General features: G+C 39.2%; 1 protein-coding gene across 4 annotated transcripts in view; it reads right to left on the bottom strand.

The window, feature by feature from the left end:
• UTRN (utrophin) overlaps window positions 1-18383 on the bottom strand; it is a 343691-nt gene that overhangs the window by 225798 nt on the left and 99510 nt on the right. For 3 of the 4 annotated variants that reach the window (XM_063390324.1, XM_063390322.1, XM_063390325.1), the window contains 11 exons: window positions 17891-18126; window positions 17438-17618; window positions 14729-14874; window positions 11999-12211; window positions 8408-8521; window positions 7428-7583; window positions 6388-6558; window positions 3957-4136; window positions 2252-2386; window positions 1607-1756; window positions 161-322 (listed from right to left, as the gene is read on the bottom strand). In XM_063390324.1, coding sequence (XP_063246394.1) covers window positions 161-322; window positions 1607-1756; window positions 2252-2386; window positions 3957-4136; window positions 6388-6558; window positions 7428-7583; window positions 8408-8521; window positions 11999-12211; window positions 14729-14874; window positions 17438-17618; window positions 17891-18126 — 1844 coding nt within the window. The remainder of the gene's footprint in view (window positions 1-160; window positions 323-1606; window positions 1757-2251; window positions 2387-3956; window positions 4137-6387; window positions 6559-7427; window positions 7584-8407; window positions 8522-11998; window positions 12212-14728; window positions 14875-17437; window positions 17619-17890; window positions 18127-18383) is intronic. The other variant, XM_063390323.1, reaches the window with a different exon arrangement.

The raw sequence follows: 18383 nt of genomic DNA, 5'->3' as shown, positions 1-18383 counted from the left end.
TGTTATTGAATACAACCTTCTTCAAAAAGAAAGCACTCCAGATAACAAAAGACAACACGTAGTGCATCAGCACAGGACTGAAATTTATTACTAAGTCAAGACTGAACATTATCATCAAATATTTCCAGAAGTTTTGTACTGAAGAGCTCTACAGAAATACCTGGGCCTCCTGGGGTATCTGAAAGGCATCTATCCTATCAGTCAGGTAAGATGTCAGCTGTCTATCCAGGTCTCCTAAACTTTCCTGCAAGACCTGCAGCATGTGGTCGGTTTCTCGCATGGTCTGAAGCTGTTGTTCCAAGGCGATCTGTCGGCTCACCGCCTGAGCAGGACACAAAGGTAAGACGAGAGGCAGCAGTTATTCAATACAAATTAGAGCAGACTCCCTCAAACCAAGGTAGGAGAGACCAACAAAAAAATCCTACACTTGGAGGACTGACTAAAAAAAATCCTAGAAAGCAAAAACACACCTCTCCTACCACCTTGGGAAGAAAGAATTCTGTTAAAACCACACCAGTTTCAAAAATTAGCTGATCAATGGGAAAGAGAAACTTTGCAATAGACCGCAGATCAATGTTGTTTGATATGTTAACATTCACATTTCCTTTCAAAACAATAAACTCATTCAGTTATACTGTCAAATCAGAAGTTCACAGTTTTTTCCCTTTATTGCTTCTTTCTTTAACAGCATCTGAAGTGTCCCCACCTGCACAGGAGCACAAATTCCCCACTATCTGCTTGTGCATGCACAGACCAGTGCATGTGCGCACACACAGAGATGTGGAGTGTTGTCAAAAGCCCAGGGTGGCAGTGCTGCAGCTGCCAAAGCAAACAGGTTTTTATATGGCAGTACTGTTGTAACAGGAAAAACAGCAGCCAATGCTAACTTAAATGCCAGCACACAGCCCCCAGATGAGGGCACTGCATTCATGTTGCTCATTGTAATGAGGATGAACTGAAATTCCCTCTATGATTACATTTTTTCATCAGTGACAGAAAACAACTCCCATCCTACAATTTGGCAGGGGCCTGTATCACCAGGATACAGAACACAAATTACAAACCTGTGCTACCTGAAATACAGCTAGTCTTCCTCTACTTATTAAATCTATACTAGACTGAAGTAGGAGAAGAGAAAGAGGACAACCTAATAGATGAGTAATGAGGAGAATGTTTTCCTTCTGCTCTTTGTTTCAGCATGATTTCTTTCTAGCTAATTCTGAGAGTGAAAATGTCACTTATGCTCCTCATTTTTACAGTTAGTGAGAAAATGACCCGTATTTATGGCAGTAGCAAGGCAATATTTGGCTGCTAATATTGGGCTGTTTCTTGAATTTGGAATTGCCTTTTCGTCAAAATTATCTGAAAATTACCAGGGCATCCCTGCAGTGCAAACTTGCAAAACAAAACTTGACTCAAGTCATGAAAAACAGGAAAGCATCTTGGCTCTTTGGACATTTTTACAAATTGAAAACAGCTGACAACGCTGACACTATTTATTTTTTTCCTGTATTGCAGTCTGTCATGTTTGAATTCAGCTAGCAAGAATCATTCAGACTTGAGCTGAAAAATCCAGTCCACTTCAACTCTAACCCCAAGTTCTTACCAAGTGACTCAATTCCTCATAGCGGGCATTGAAAGCTTCCAGTTTTTCACTGATGATGTCATCGAGAATCCCTCCATCAATCAAGGTCTGCCCAAGTTCCCGAATCTGGGTCCGATTATCAGCTGGGTGACGCAAGACTGATTCCAGGGACTAATTAGAAAAAGTTTTAAAGGTCAAGGCACTGAGTACTGCTGTATTCTCAGAGCTGGAAATCTGGTTGTATACACAAGTTTAACACTTCAAATGTCTTGAGAGTGCTCTAAAAGCATAAATTAGTTATGGTTTAATTCATAATGGCACATAGCTTTATGGCACAGAGGTGATAATCAAACTTCACAGCATTTCTGCCTACTCACATAATTTCATACTACTATAACCCTGGAAGGAATTAACCCATTTACACAGGCCAGGAGAGAGCACACAATTTTATCACAGTGCCAAGTATGGCACTATCTCATACAGTAAAAGTCCACTTTTGGTGGAGGATCTTACAAATATTCATTTCCAATTCAGAGCATTATGCTCCTTTAATGCGAAGAATCAGAATATTCAACACATTTCAGTATGCTACTGAAATGCAGAATTTTATTTTTTTTAAACAAAGTTATCTGAAAAATTACTCATCTGATAGAATCATTATAATACCTCAAGAGCATCATTGACAGCATCCAATTTATCAGGCAGATTTCCTGTCATTTGCACCCTTTCTTCCAGATTGTTTAGCCAAGCTGTTTCTAAATCAAGATACTGAAGCAGCTCAATCCAACAGGACCACACTTCCTAGGAGCAACAGAAAAGAAAAAAATCAGCCTAGAATGTCTGGCATAGCTCATATACCGTATGAACAACTTAAAGATATGTGTCTGAGAAATCACCTAAAAGAGACAAGTAGAAAACATTAAAAAATATGTCACAGTACAGTATAATCTAGATAGAAAAACATGCAGCTCTATCAGGAAAATACAGAGAAAGGTGCATAGTAGTCTCTAAACTCCTGTTAAAACTATCACTGACAAAGATTCACATAACTATGTAAGAATGTAACAAACTGCATCCGCTCCTCTTTGAAAGAGGGGACACACCCCCCCCCCCCCCCCCTTACCCCAGATCATAATCTCATGGTCTAATTACTATTGGATTTCAATCTTTAATTTCTGGTAAATTCCTTTTTGCCATTTTGGAAGACACACAGATGATTAACAGGTGTGTGAGACAAGTTTACTTATTTGCAGAAGCATCAAATACAAATATAAAAACAAAGTTAGATGAGATCTCATGGATTCCAAGACATCACCTCAAGGGAAAATAATCTTGGAAAGGAGTAAAATGCATTTGTGCTAAAGCTACTGTAGTCAGACATTTTCAGCGTCCTTGTCCATTCCCTTCTTGTGCCACCTGCCTTCATTTTACAGAATCACAGAATCACCTAAATTGGAAAAGATCTGAGAGATCATCCAGTCTAGCCTGTGACCGAACACCGCCTTGTCAACAAGACCATGGCACTAAATGCCACACCCAATCTTGCCTTAAACACCTCCAGGAGCAGCGACTCCACCACCTCCCTGGGCAGCCCATTCCAATGTTTAATCATTCTTTCCATGAAGAAATTCTTCCCTGTGTCCAACCTAAACCTCCTCTGGAGCAGCTTGAAGCCATTTCCTCTCATCCTGTCATTGGCCTCAGAGAAGAGGCCACACCCCACCTGGCTAAACTCTCCCTTCAAGCAGTTGTAGAGAGCAATAAGGTCACCTCAACCTCCTTTTCTCCACAGTAAACACTCCGAGCTCCCTCAGGAGCTCCTCACAGGACTTGTGCTCCAGACCTTCCAGCCAGCTTTGCTGCCCTTCTCAGCATCCCAATGTACTCCTTTTAGTGAGAGGCCCAGAACTGGGCAATGCAGTCAAGGTGTGGTTCCACCAGCACCAAGCACATACAGAGGGACAAGCACTTCCCCAGTCCTGCTGGCCACACTATTTCTATCACATGCCAACACGCCATTCTGAGCCACCAGGGCACACTGCTGCCTCACACTCCATGGGTGTGTATCAGCACCCTCAGGTCCTTTATTCATTGGACATCTTCCAACTGCTCTTTCCCCAGGCTGTAGCACTACATGGCGTTGTTGTCACCCAAGTGCAGCACCTGGCACTTGCTCTTGTTGAACCTCATACCTTTGGCTTCAGCCTGTCCAGATTCCTCTGCAGAGCCTTCCCACCCTCCAGCAGATCAATACTCCCAACCCAACGTGGTGTCATCTGCAAATTTACTAAGGGTAGACTTGATACCCTCATCCAGACGGTCAATAACCAAATTGAACAGATATTTCTAAGCAGAGAGCTATCATTCTTACCTCCAAAGTGTGGCATTTCCCCCGGATCCGATTACACAGTAGCTGGTAGTTCTCCAGCACAACATTCAACTCTGTGGCCAGGTCCTGACCACTGGATGGCACTTTGGTGGCCAACATCTTGATGTTGTCTTTGAGAATCTTCACCCTCACCTCCTTCTGCAACACATCCTCCTTCGCTCTCTGCCAAAAAAAATATTATTACACTATCAAACTTCAGCTACCTTCCACTCAGCTACTCATCACTGAAATCAAAGATCTGCAGTTTCACACTGGAGGTCTTGTTGCCAATGTATTTCTTGGGCCTGAACAACAAAATACAGCATTAACTTGCATGGAATTCAGGTCATGTTAGCAAGTGTTGAAAGATTCTGTTTTATTGAGTACACAGATATATTTACCACTTATGCTTTGTTCATTAAAAAAACCTCATGACCCAAAGCAAAAAAAAAAATCAAGTTCAGTGCTATTTCTATGCTGCCATGCAAATATGAAAAATAAATTAACCAGAAGAAAAAAAAATAGGTGTTGGCTAAAAACAAGTATATCAGGAAGAAAAAGGTAGGGTGAATTTATATAAATGATGAGTCTCAGAGCTCAGTAACTATCTCCCAAAGTTATCCAGGAAAGATGATGTAATTACCAGGACACGTGCAATTACAAAGCTGGAACCTCCCTCACAGCTGTTGGGTGTGCTCGAGGAACACGCAGAAAGGACAGCTAGAACAATTCCTTTAATCTAACTACACTCAGAGGAGCCTGGCAACACAAACACAGAATAGGTGCAGCACAACTCCCAACACATGGGTCTGGAGAAACTGTATTATTATTAAACTCTATTATCACCTGTCAAGTTCTGCCTTAGCCAGAACTTAGGAAGGAGGATACCTGGAAGACAGATGAGGCAGGCCAGCCTGATTCTCCCTGCTGAGACAAATAAAAGCCTCCAGAAAGAGAGACTGTCCTGTATCTTTCTTTTTAGGTTTCAGAAAGTTTTATGAAGTTGAAATACCTCTGATAAATAAGGTATTGCACTATATAATAGAATTTAGAACAATTTTTGTACATGTATTTCAAGATGTCTTCTAAATATAAGGCAATTAAAAAATCAATTAATAGAAGGGCAAAGAATAGAAAATTTTGGCAATATATTTTATGACAGGATTTTCAAAAACCACCCAGCCTTATCTTAAACTTATTCCTCGTAATGCTAGCAGGAGTTTCATTCTCTGTTCAAATGAGAGCAGAACTGGAAAATTTAAAACAAATGCAAAAAAATGAGCCAAATCCAGAGAGTACTCTTTCCCACCTAAAAGTAGTCACAGGATAATATTGTTACTGCAAATGAAAGGGAATTGTAAGTGTTACAATAAATTTTCAGGCTCACTGACATAAATGTCATAATATACGTAATATAATCTGGATTTGACAAAGGTAAATGTGCTAAAAGTCTCACAGATTTGCCATTGAAAAGAAGGCTCCTTCTTTCCCTGGCTTGTGTTCAGCCAGCTGTCAGACTGTGATCTCAAGTGGCTTCAAAGGACATGAATATATTAGAACTGTTGTTAAGGACTGCTTCAGAAAACCCCTTCAAAAAGGGCAATTCAAAACTTCAAATGGCTTTGTCAAAGCACTTGTAAGGGAGAATTTTTTTTTATGATCCATCAAGTAACAGTATAGTGGATACTCATTTAAAAAATGTACACACAAGTCAAAACATTTATGAAGATATGATTGAACACTGAGATTAAAAAGCAGAGAATTATTTACTCTGTACACATAGCCAAGAAAATTATCTGTTTAACTGACAATATTATAATGAGACAAAATTATCCCCTTCCTCTCCATTTACTTGGCCACCAGACCCAAAAGTAGAGAAGCAGGGAGCAACATCACTAACTGATCCTTGTTAACTGATCTCTTCCAACTCATGATATTAAAAAAATCACTGTTTGCAAGAGATGATGAACACATGATAACCTTACAACACACCTATTTTAAAGAGGTTTTCTAAATGAGTTACAATATTTAGAGGACAAGAAACTGCAGTCCAAGAGACAGAAGCAGAACATTTTCACAACCACTGATTTAGATAGAAACAAAAGATGACACTATATCTTTCTCAGCTTTCGCCTCCTGCAATTTTTTCCATATTTCTAATGTTTAATATGCTATGCATAAGAAGTCAAACTCAACAGCTGAGCAAGCTGTTATTTATTATGAACTCCCTACCCCTCGTGGCCAAGAACATCTGCTTTTATAGTTTATGTTTTAAAAATCAAAAATTCCACAAAGCAAAGATGAAATATACAACTAATCTTGTCATGACCTGAGCTCCATTCCACAAATATAGTTCCATAAAAGGTCAACTTCCAAAGCTGTAAAGTTTTGTTTCTCTTTAATCAGGCCTCTACAATGAGCTGGCATTGCTGACCTTCATTTCCTCTACTGCATTCTCTAGTTCTTCAGGGGACTTGTATTCAAAATCTTTCTCCAAATATTCTTCTTCAGCTTGGGTCATCCATTCTTGCATCTCTGCCAAATCCTTCTTCAGATTTACAGCTTTTTCCTGACTTTCAGACAGGCGATTTTTCTGACTAATGATCTAGAATCCAAGGTGGAGAAAGAAATAGCAGCTTTGTTATTTAAATGCCCTTGTACATGTGAAAAATGACAAGTCTTTGTTAAAACATTTTACTACCAAAACATTTTCAGGCCTTTTTAATTCACAAAGCACTTTTACACACACACACAAACTTATGAACCCTTTTTAGCAGATCAACAAAATCTAAAATGAGGGAAAGAGAAATATGACTTGTTTTTCCCCTTCATTGAATGTAAACTGGTAACAATCCCTGGAAAAAGACAGAATCAAATCCTCTTCTGGTTACAAGTATCATATAGTTAGATAAGTCACTATACTGAGCAATAAAACTCTCTTCAGGCCTCACTTCTTTCCACAACCCAGACACTCTGGATACTACATGAACACCAAGGCTCTCCAACACAGATTTTCATCAGCAACTGCAACAAAGGAAGCATATTTCTATAGACAACAGAAGCCTTCCACCCAAAAGAAACAACCTAATACACTGGAGTGGTAGCCTATTTATAGCCTTTTATTTTTCAAAGCTGCTTGGAAACAGACAAAAATTATACAGGGACAGCATAATATTCTAGACTTCAGAAACAACAAAAAACAAGTCAGACTTTCCTCCCACACTCTCCAGAAAGATCAACATAAAGCAAAGTGAACAAATTAATCTTTAATTACAAGCAATTAAATAGTTTATTTTGCTCCTTCCAGTCAGGTACCAAGAAATGCATGTATTCAAGTTGGACTTCAGCCACTTGGACAGTGTAACCAGTAAAACACTCTCATCCCACTGCTTCACCTCCTCACAATCCTCGCAATGCCCCACCACCAGACCGCCGCAGTAACGAGCAAGCACTGGCAACATGTGGAGAACTCACCTGTTTGCTCAGCTTCTCCCACTGAGTCTGGCAGTCTACCAGCCTAGACTTTGTCCAAGTATTTATGCTCACAACAGGCTGAGCTCTTAAAGCAGCCTCTACTTCTTTCATCTCTTTCAGTGATGGTTCAATTGTCTCCATTTCATTGATAAACATCTGAACACACATCAGAGAAAATAAATGTTCTTCTTCAGCAAGCTACTACATTAATTTATAACAGTATCAATAATTTTGCAACTTTTAATTATTCCAGAAAAACTTTTTGGAGCAGATCAATACTGTGATCAGATCAATACCTTAATGCTTAAAATAATCCTTCAGTAATTCAAAATATCAGAACTATGCAACTGAAGAATAAAGTACAGCTTGCCTTACACAGCATAAACATTATCATATGCCAAATGCCAACATCAAAACAACACAAGTTTGAAGATTATATGCACTAAATATTCCACTATTTCTGGTGTACCTCAATTTATATTCTTCTCCTGGAAACAAACATTTCAAGGTACACTGTAATTACTTACTATAAAATGAAATTCTGCATAACTGTGATCGTTATGTGCCACTGACTAACCAGGAATATTCCTTGTAAGACAGATACAAGTCTAAACTTTAGTACTTTCATCAAAGCTGTTTGCTTTTTACTTTTATTATCCTTGGAAATTTAATGTAGAAGGCACTTCTCACCCAAAGATTCAATTCCATAATCACAAAAAATTGAGAAAAATATATAAACCTTTTATAGAGGAAATAATGCCAACTTGTAGATAGGTACTTGTAGCTACAGTGAAGACCTTTGAAAAGCACAAAATATTATAGCTGCAAAAAAGAAAGCAACTCCAATATGCCCTGAAGCAAGATAAAACATTTTCTGGTGGGCTTAATGTGCTATGAACAGTACTGAATAATACAAGCAAAATAATAAAGAAGAGATGCTACTTATATTTCAAAAGACTCCTTATTAAATCAAAACTCACTGTGCACTGGTCAAGTTGCCTTTGAAGTCCTTCAGTATCCCCTTGAACAGCCTTTTCTGTCATTAGGAAGTCTTTCACACCATCCATCCACTTCTGAACAACTTTTGAGTCAGTCTAAATCAAATATAGTAAGGAACAGTTGATACAGTGCTGTGATGAAGAATGTATGGCTGCTGCATTTCAACTTCTAGCAGCTTGCAAAGGGTATTCTACATGCTGCTGGCATGGTCTTAGTTTTGAATCAGACCAACTTTTGTTTAATTTGGGGGTTTGTTTAGTTGGGATTTTTTGGATGAAAGAGGGGTGTGTCCCAAATTTCTCTGTTCTCAAATTTATATGAATATTAAATCACAATAGTGATATTCTTCCATCCACCAGAGGATAGTTTAAGTGACACTGCACTGTTCCAGGCTATCTATCACACCAAAGCACAGGATCAGGTAAGGAGGAGAGAGTGGCTTCAAAAATTATCTGGTAACTCTTCACGTGAAGGACTGGCTGAAGACTGGAAATATGCCCAAAAACTGTGATAAAAAAGTATAATTGTTTCCACACTTGTTTGAAAACAAGGAAAAGAGAGGGCCCTATAAAAACACGTGGAAAAGAGGAGTGGATAATGCCGAAAGTACCTTTCAGGTAGAAACCACGCTGGGAAAACCATTTGCATAAGCAAGACAAAACATAAAAGGAAAAACACACAGAGGATCAGACTATCCACTAAAATTAAAAAAACAGCCTAGCTGTTTGAGGCCAATAGCAGCTACTGTACTCACTAGAGCAACTCTTGGGGAAAAAGTAAATACACACCCAATTTCAGAATTACGTGATCTAACAATTGGCAGTTGTCTTATACCCTGCAATGAGGTAGGAAGGAAAGGAGACAGAAGCATTGTCATCTCCTTCCCATGCAGTTGTGGATGTTCCAGATCATCCTTACAAACAAAACCAACACTGAGCACACAGATGGATTTTCCTTCCCCTGGTTCAACCGACTTACATGGTTGACATTTTTATTAATACAGCTGGACTTCTTTTCCTCAACATTTTTGGACTATTCAGTTGGAGTTTTTAATAGATGGCATCTATTTATCCTGACACCATCACCATCATAGAACAGCTCATCAGCTCCACCTTCTACTCTTCATGTCACAGAGGAGGAAAGCATGCACTTCATTTTCTTAAAAACCCTACAGTAACAATTTTTTCAATATCAATATGTTACACACTGGTTCTCAAAAAATGTCTGCATTATGAAATGCATTAGACTAAGTTCACATTTATTTTTAGATCAATGCTACCATTAGAGGTGAAAGTCATGACATTTTCTTCATTCCTTTTCTATTTTGAGGGAATTTCCTGCGGATGATTAGTCTGAAAATCATTTTCCAAAAAACAGATCCTAGGATGATTAACAGCGAACCATGGCTTAATGTAAAAAAAACCAAACTTACTTATAAAGGCTGCCTTTTGACAAGGCACTTTAGCACACAACTAATTTAGCTTTCTTACAATAAGCTATTTACATAAGTAGCTGAAGGGAATTAAGTGGGATTACTCAAAGTTAGACACACATTTAAATAACTTGCTGAATCACAAACCAAGCCTCACAAAAGTTTAATTAAGTAAATGCTCCTGCACTACACAGGTAAATAACTATCAGTGGTCAAATAATCAGTGTAGGATGTTGATGTACAAGCGCTCACAATATTTAGACATGAACATCCTCATCAGCGAATGGTTTGGGTGGGAATGGACCTTAAAGATCATCCAGTTCCAACCAGTCATGGGCAGGGTCATCTTCCACTAGACGCCATCCAAATAGGCCTTGAACACTTCCATGGATGAAGCATCCACAGATTCTCTGGACAACATGTTCCAGTGTCTCATTGCCCTCACAGTAAAGAATTTTTTCCTAATATCCAATTTAAACCTATCCTCTTTCAGTTTAGAGCCCATTATCCCTTGTCCTATCCCTACAAGCTGGTGTAAAAAGTTGTTCTTCAGTCTCTCTTGAAGGTCCCTTTTAGGTACTGGAATGCTGCTATAACTTCTTATAGACCTTCACTTCTTCAGGATCAATTTTTGACATTTATTCCAGGCAGGAATAAAGATCAAATGTGCTGAATCTTTTCTTGTTCACTCCTAGAAAAACCACATGAGGTACAGCCATGCAGCAGATTTAAAAGATCTGAAAGTGATACATAATCAAAGACACAGCAAGTCATACGTTAAGAGAGGTATGATTACAGAATACAAGATAAAGAAAACTTCTTTAGAAAAAACAAGATGCAAAACTGATAAAATGAGCCTTATCTACTCTTCCCATCACTTGAGTATTACAGTCTCCCAGTAAAACATTACTCCCAGTTCATGTCACTAATGCATGTGTCAGCTTGGGGGAGCCTCTGTCACATCACAAATAACAGAAAAGCCACCTGAGCATCAGGACTCACAGACAGATCTGCCACTGGCATGCTCAGACTAAAAGGGGCATCTTAGTCATTGTTCACCTGTCTGCTCACTGTTAAAATGAAAATATTTACACTGTTTCTTTTCAAAAACCTGAGTGTGAGGAGTGTTGTTTAGGAAATGCCAATTTTAAAAGGTATTGATTTAGGAAAAAAAAGAAACATTATAAATGAACCAATACCTGCATGTAGTTGAACATTAACCACATGTCCTCCAAGCACGGACATTCACTTTTTCTCCCCCACATAAATTTACTTAAAAATACAGTTCATAAGAAAATGCAATGTAAGCCCCATATTTCAACAGATAGCATCAGTAGGCATTTCTTTCATTTTCAGTTAATTAATAATTATAATAATATATTAATATGAATAAAGCAACTATTTAATAATTGTTCCACTGTTTCTTATGCTATAATTTCCTTTTTGGCTTCTGTATTTCCGTTTAAGGGAACAGGTAAGTTTCTAACCTCTTGCTCAGGACCTAATTCTGTTCTCAGAACACAGTGGGATTTTCTGTCTTGCAGAATTTCATAGGCATGTGCATATATTTATAAAATAGGTAAGAGGGCTGAGTAACCTTAATTTTTTAACTGTCCTTCTTGTCACTTCAGAGGCCATGGTTGGAACTGGAAAAGTCATTATACCCAAGCATTTTATTTACTCCCTTTTCTAACTTCTTTGGATGAATGCTTCACTACTTTTCACCAAAACGCCACTTGAAGGAGCAGGTTTTCTGTAGCAAGCATGGAATTACACCTCAGGATGAGTGGGCATCTGATACCAATCACAGTGAAGATCATCAGCCCCTACTGGGATCAACAGCACAGACGGCATATCCTTGACCTTGGCATAACCTTTGCTTATGGAAAAAGAGGGACACTTATTTTAAGTGAAAAGTATTTCTGTTAGAAGACAAAATAATATCCTGGGCACATTAGAATCCCACTTCTATGCTGCTACAAATATACTATATATGCTTTCAGCCTCTGCCAGACTAGTGGATCATCAACATTCCACTTCTCAATCAGTTTCATCTGCACTCCTGCAGGAACACAGAAAAAGAAAGGTCTCTAAAGGGACTGAGTTATGCAACCCAAAAAACCAAATCCTTTCATTTTACCTCAAATATTCTCAACTTGGGCAGAATTTCCTCCAGTAGTTTAACATCTTTGGACATCTTCAGCTTTAACTTGTCCCAGCGTCCCTGCACGTCCTTGAACTCTCGCATATAAGTGTTTTTTATATCCGAAGATGCATGCTTCTCCAAAGCCTTTGTTTCTTCAGCAAGTTTATCTACCCTGGGCTTCTGGGCTTCCAGTGTCTCACAAATGGTCTATAACAAAGGAAAAAAACCTCCTTCCAGTATTAGCCACACAATATGTACACACTTACATACAAGCGAAAGTACATCAAAAGTTTCATTATGCAGAGGGTAGACTCAGTGAAGATACTCCAGTTTCAGTAGTTATACAGCAGAGATGTCCAAACAACCTTCCAAGCAGCAAAACCTTCAGCTACTGTACTGGTGCAGCAGTAGAGACTACCGAAGGGATAGCAAAGCTTGGCCTCATAACTCAACATTCACAGGCATCTACACCTCGTGTGCTGCACAGTCCTGGCACTCAGGTCAACAAAGCAATGGCTGTGCCACACTGCACTCACAGAGGAAACTGCAAAGCAGATAGACCAGGACCTCAGTATTTTCATTCCCCCCACAAATTTGTTTGTTTTTTAAAAGCACAAACCAGCTGAGTGTGCTCTTCCAAATTTCGTAAAGAGAAATATAATGTCTTAGTTGCAAAAAAAAAAAAAAAGGTCTGGATACTCAAGTTTTGAAAACTACTTCCCCAGATGGGATACAGGGAGAATACATTCTGAATGTATTCACTATGACATTGCTAATATAAAGAGTTACTTGATTTGAAAGAGCTAATTTACTAATACGAAAAATAACAGCGAAGGTATAAGCCAAAACATGAAAAATATGAAAAGGTCATTGGACTCATTTTGATTACTGTGTTTCAAACTTGCTTAAGAGACATTTACAACGAACACATGAAATTACTATTAATTTAATGGATTTAGTTTTCTAGTATATATATTTAATATGTACAAGCAGGATGCGTGCATACATATCTTGTATTTTTACTAAGGAAGAATCTTTTTTAAAATATTCCTGTTTTCAAATCTACTTTACATTTATCACGTTTCTTTTCCTGGAAAGTCTATCATTTCCTCTAAGACGGATAGAGAGGTAGCAATGAGACTGGGAAGAGGAACATATGTCTCAGAAAACCAGAGCTTTCTGTGCAGGAGACCACAGACAAAGCAGTTATCAGTGCCTGCTACAGTGCAGAGAGAGCTGAACAATCCCAAGGTCCACAAGCAGCTCCTCATTGACACTTTGTTCCCCTCTCCTATCGCACTCTGACGTTAAAGCACCTGCACTAGCATAGTATGTTCTTTCATGGTAATTAGTCTCTGAAGAAAACTGGGCAGAGGCAGGAAAAGACAAACCTCCAAAGGCTAAATGCCATTACAATTCACATAGAATGTGGGCCAGAAAATCTCTGCCAAGTTTAAACAATACAGAAGCAACACTAAAGAAAAAGCCAAAGAATCAAAGCTTGTTTTAATCTCCTGGTTCAAAAGGACCCCAAAGCACTAACACCTCTGTTTACTGGACTTCTAAAACTCACTCTCCTAAACAGAGAAGGATATAACAACCTCTCTGCACCCAGCAACCAGAGCTCAAGAGCTCCTCCAGAGTTACCTGCAGCCTTATTAGGTCACCACACAGGGAAAAATACATGCTTCTGAATGTGGAGGGTGATGGAGCAGGCAGGGAAGTATCGAGTTTTTTTCAAACAAACAAACAAAAAAGGGGGGAAGTACTGGAGATGCGGATTTCTCTCCCTGGAGAGAGGACCATCCCTGCCTCAGGATCTGGTATTTGCAAAGCAGCCATCATCTATAAATTTTTGTCTACTTTATAAGCTCGCAACAGGAAACAAAATATTGTGTCTACTGGACAGAACTTCTGTATTGATTACCTTTATGGCTCACAAGCACTGTTTCCCTTTGATAGGCAGTCTGGAGGTCAGAGAAGCGCAGTTACCGTCTCCAACCACGCGAGCAGGATGCAGCAGGATGGGTTTGTTAACCAGCTGGCCCTCAGAGCGTTTAAGCAGGCAGACCCCTCACACCTGGGTGGGCTTTACCCAGTGCTGGGAGGGGAGGGTTGAAAGCCTGCACACTGCAGTGCCCTCAGGAGGGCAGAGGCAGGGTCACAGGTCCACCCTGTCCCAGGGAGGGACACGGCCGCCCCAGGACAGAAGGCCCCATCAGGCCAGGCACAGGCGTGACTGTGGTGAGGCTCAGGCAGGGGCAGCTCCCAGGGGAGGCAAAGGCAGGTCCCAGCCCCTGTTCTTCCTTACAACTGCACTCAGCAACAGAGGAGCAGACCTTGGATCAGGTCACCAACCTGATCAAACCCAACCTCTAGAAGGGGGATGCTCTTGGGGCCGTGACATTTGTTTTGCAACTCCTGAGCACAGGAGGTACAATGCACACCAGAGAGTGCCTAAGGAAGCCACCAAGGCCATCCATGGTCCTTTTCCCCTGTCTGAGGAGTCCCAGCTCTCAGCCTCATCTCCTGGCACAGGCAGCAAAGGAAGCTCTGAAGTCTTGCAGGCTCAGGACAGCCCTCAGCAGCCTGACAACCCAGCAAGCCACCTCCAAAAGTGGGTTCCACACCCGTGACCCTGCCACCCCTCTCAGCAGTGTTAGGAGAACAGAGGGTGACAGCACTGGAGTAACTTCCTTACTTCAGTGCAAAGGGGAGAGTTACCTTTGCCTGCTGCAGGGCGTTCTCCACCTTGCTGGGCTCGCTGAGGCCACTGGCAGTGCAGTGCTGCTTGCCCTCCAGCTCGCTCAGCGCATCCTTCAGCTGCTGCAGGGACTCCACGTACTCCCGGCTCGGCTGCCTTTCTGCCTCTGGTGCCGTGCAACACAGCAAGGGGACAGAACACAGAGTAAGGAAATGCACCTGAACCCAAATCACAGGAGATGTGAACAGCATCAGCTTTCCAAGAGTTACAAAACTCTTCAAGAGATAGCACTGGCTTTCTTTTAAAAATATTAAATATATAATATATGAATACACAGCATATAATACAACCTCCCAAAATTTTACAAACTTGATCCCATTTTTAGAAATTCTTTTTACACACTTAAGCACCTAAATCCGTTTGGGTGGGTGAGGTGGTAGAATCGATAGTATTTAAATAATATATTAGTATATCAAGAATAATTCACAGTATTTAAAATATATAAACCACCCAAATTTTGTATTTTGCCTTTTTAAGCTTTAGACTTATCTACTATTTATCTGCAAATACATATACACAGATACTATAGAAAACATAGTACAGCAAATATAATAGCCATACAGTACATAAAATTAAATATACACACTATATATAAGAACTATATAAACTAGTATTTATAAATGTGTGTGTATATATATAAATACACAAAACACATATTAGTGTGAGTTTGTGTTTTCATTGCTTTTTAATTTTCTTAACATATTTACCCACACAAATATATACAAATAACAGCTTTCAGCCTGTTTCCAGAACAGAGACACCATCTAGGAAGAGTTAAAAGGGAATTAAAATTTGGATGGAGTATCTTCAACCACATCTCAAAATTTGTTCACTTCAGCCCAGTGTGGAATCCCAGGCAGGAGGCAGCACCTCACTGGCATTTCAGAATGAAAACAGCCAACTGGAATAACTGCAGCAAACAGGATTGTGCCTGTAAGTCCAGTACTGTGGTATGCACATTTTCTGGCCCTGGATTCCTAAGCAATTTTATTACTGCCACAAGTGAAAATTAATCTAAGCCTTGTTGTGACTCACTAGGTAGCTTTTCAACAGCTTACTGTCAGAACTGTCTTACCATTTATAAAATTGAGTCAACATTTTTGAGAGAATCAGAGTTATCCAGCTTCCTTATTTCAAAAAGCCAGATCAGTTTAAAGAGAGGGGAAAATATTAATCAAAAGCATATAGGTGCACTGTCACTAAACTACAGAAAATCCTGAAGGAGAAGAAAGCAGTTAAAATTGTTTCCCAATGACAAAAATATTGATCCAATTCCCATCTAAAAAATGCCCACAGAGATGGGACCGAGTAGCACTCCATGGAGAAACTTTCAGAGGCTCAAAAAAGAGCTGTAAGAGGAGCTGGCTTTCTGTCAGTCAAAGCCTGCCAAGTCCACAAATGCCTAAGTCACACCACCAGTTGTTTCCACCAGTTACATAGCTCTGGAAGTTCTTACCTTGCAGCAATTCAAACTATGCTGTAAATAAACAGGTAAAACCCTGAACTGACATTTCCCTCTGTTCTTCAGCAACATAATTTCTCAGCAGGTTGTCTCATTCAAAATACATACAAACACAAATTTAATGTGTTAGAATAAATACGGTGTTTCTACCAAGCAACAGTTAGTTCAAGTATACCAATAACACCTGAAGTGATGTGTGACAAAAAAAGTGGTTTTGTCACATGATATATAGTTACCAAAACACAAAATACCAATAAAATTACTCACAAGTAAATGAACTCAAACAGCTATAAAATAATAACTTGTCACAATAAGAATGAAAACATACCCTTGTAATTTGAACATGGCTGACAGATACTTTATTCACACAGTTTTCTGCATGGATATAATTGAAGTATTCAGGCCTGGTGCAACACATTGTATAGATGGCCTAACAATTTAGTAACTGAGTCTATTTTTATTACACCCAGAATAGTGTTAGTGCTTTTCCATTTGGGGCTGTTAATAAAACACTTCCTCAAATTCCTCTGAAACAAAAACTAAGGGAAAAAAAATCTGTGCTGTTGCTATTTAGCTGTAAAATATTACCAGAATTACATATTTCATGCACTACATTTAAAATCCCTTAGAAACCAGCATGACTGGTTTGAATGCTCATAATGAAAATTTTAATGCAACAACAACCAAAGTAGAAACTGCCTGAAAAGCAAGCCAGATGCCAAATCACTTCAAAGATGAAATTTCCAAAAGGAGTTATGATTAAAGTGCTCAAAGCTATGAAAAAGAAGAGATTTCGCATGCACACTTTCATTTTACAAGGTTCTCCTAATCCTCTACTTTTAATTTCTAGAATTTCATTACAGAATATTTATTTCTGTAAGTGCCAGAGAGAGACACATTTCTGAGCTATGTTCTCCACCTTAAATGTGTCTTGCTAAGTAGTTAAATGAGGTTTCAGAATCATTGCATCCTTTCATAATCATTTCAAACATGATGGAATGATATATTTTTCGGACTGTGCACAGAGGAGGCCATATTTTTCCAGGTGAATAAAATAATTTTGTCAGTTTGACACAGAGCCTAGCATAAACCTTAAAAAAACTCTACTAGAATCCAATGAATTTTCAGTCAGTTCAAAACAAAAAAAAAAACTACAAGCAAGCAGGTGGTTTTATGCTAACACACAGATTTATGTTTGTTTATTTACCTTTTTTCAGTTGTTGGTGACATTCCTCTAGTTTCTGATGAGTCAATTTGAAGTGATCAAGAACACCACTCAAGTTGTCCTGAATGAAATTTGGAGGCATGGGCTGTGAGGTGAGTGTCTTGCAGGTGGCTTTCAGACGTTCCAGCTGTGGACTCAGGCTTACAAGTTGAGTTAATTGCTGCTGTAAAAAAAATGAAAGCCAAAACCAAAATTCAATCTTGCCCTGTAAACACAAAGACTTTAGTACACTACTGCAGCACAGCTCATCCATGTTACTAGAGTGATAACACTATATAGTACTTCTATGACAGAGATTCCAAAATCTTCCAGTCCAATCGGGTGCCCTGCATGGCTTAGAAATTGAGTTATCTTACTGACTAGGCCAAGCTCTTCTGGGGCATCCTGTGCTTCTGACAGCTTCCAATCAAATTTAACAAGTTTGGCCAGACTTACCTGACATAAGTCTTTCAGGACTGCTGAGGACTGGGATACTGAAGAAGCGTCATTTTTAAGCCAGTCATCCTTCTCAGTTAAAGTTTTCTCAAGCTCATTTATTTCCTTTAAATAAGCATTTATATCTTCCTGGTACTTTATCTTTCTGGACACTTCTTCTAGATTTTGAACCACATCTTTCCACCCCGACAAAATTTTCTCCATCACAGATTTTATATCCACTGTAGGGAGTCCTTCTACAAAGATTATACAAATTATTGTTATATTAACTGCAACACATTTTAATTAACAGGCATTTAACCCTTTCTTCTCTTCAAATACAAGTGCACTTTTGTATTAATATACAAAACGCTCTGATTCCAAGTCCAATACCTATAAATCTATACTTATTAGTAGCACCACACCACCTTTAAATTTCTAGTAAAATGTAGAGTGAGATACTCTAATTTTGAGGAAAAACAGAGGGAGGTTTTTCCCAAAGCTCTGGTCAGGG

The sequence above is a fragment of the Prinia subflava genome, chromosome 2 (genome assembly GCF_021018805.1).
Source record: "Prinia subflava isolate CZ2003 ecotype Zambia chromosome 2, Cam_Psub_1.2, whole genome shotgun sequence".
NCBI classification, from domain to species: domain Eukaryota; kingdom Metazoa; phylum Chordata; class Aves; order Passeriformes; family Cisticolidae; genus Prinia; species Prinia subflava.
Note: the sequence above shows the minus strand (reverse complement) of the source record. Positions and strands in the feature narration are given on the sequence as shown.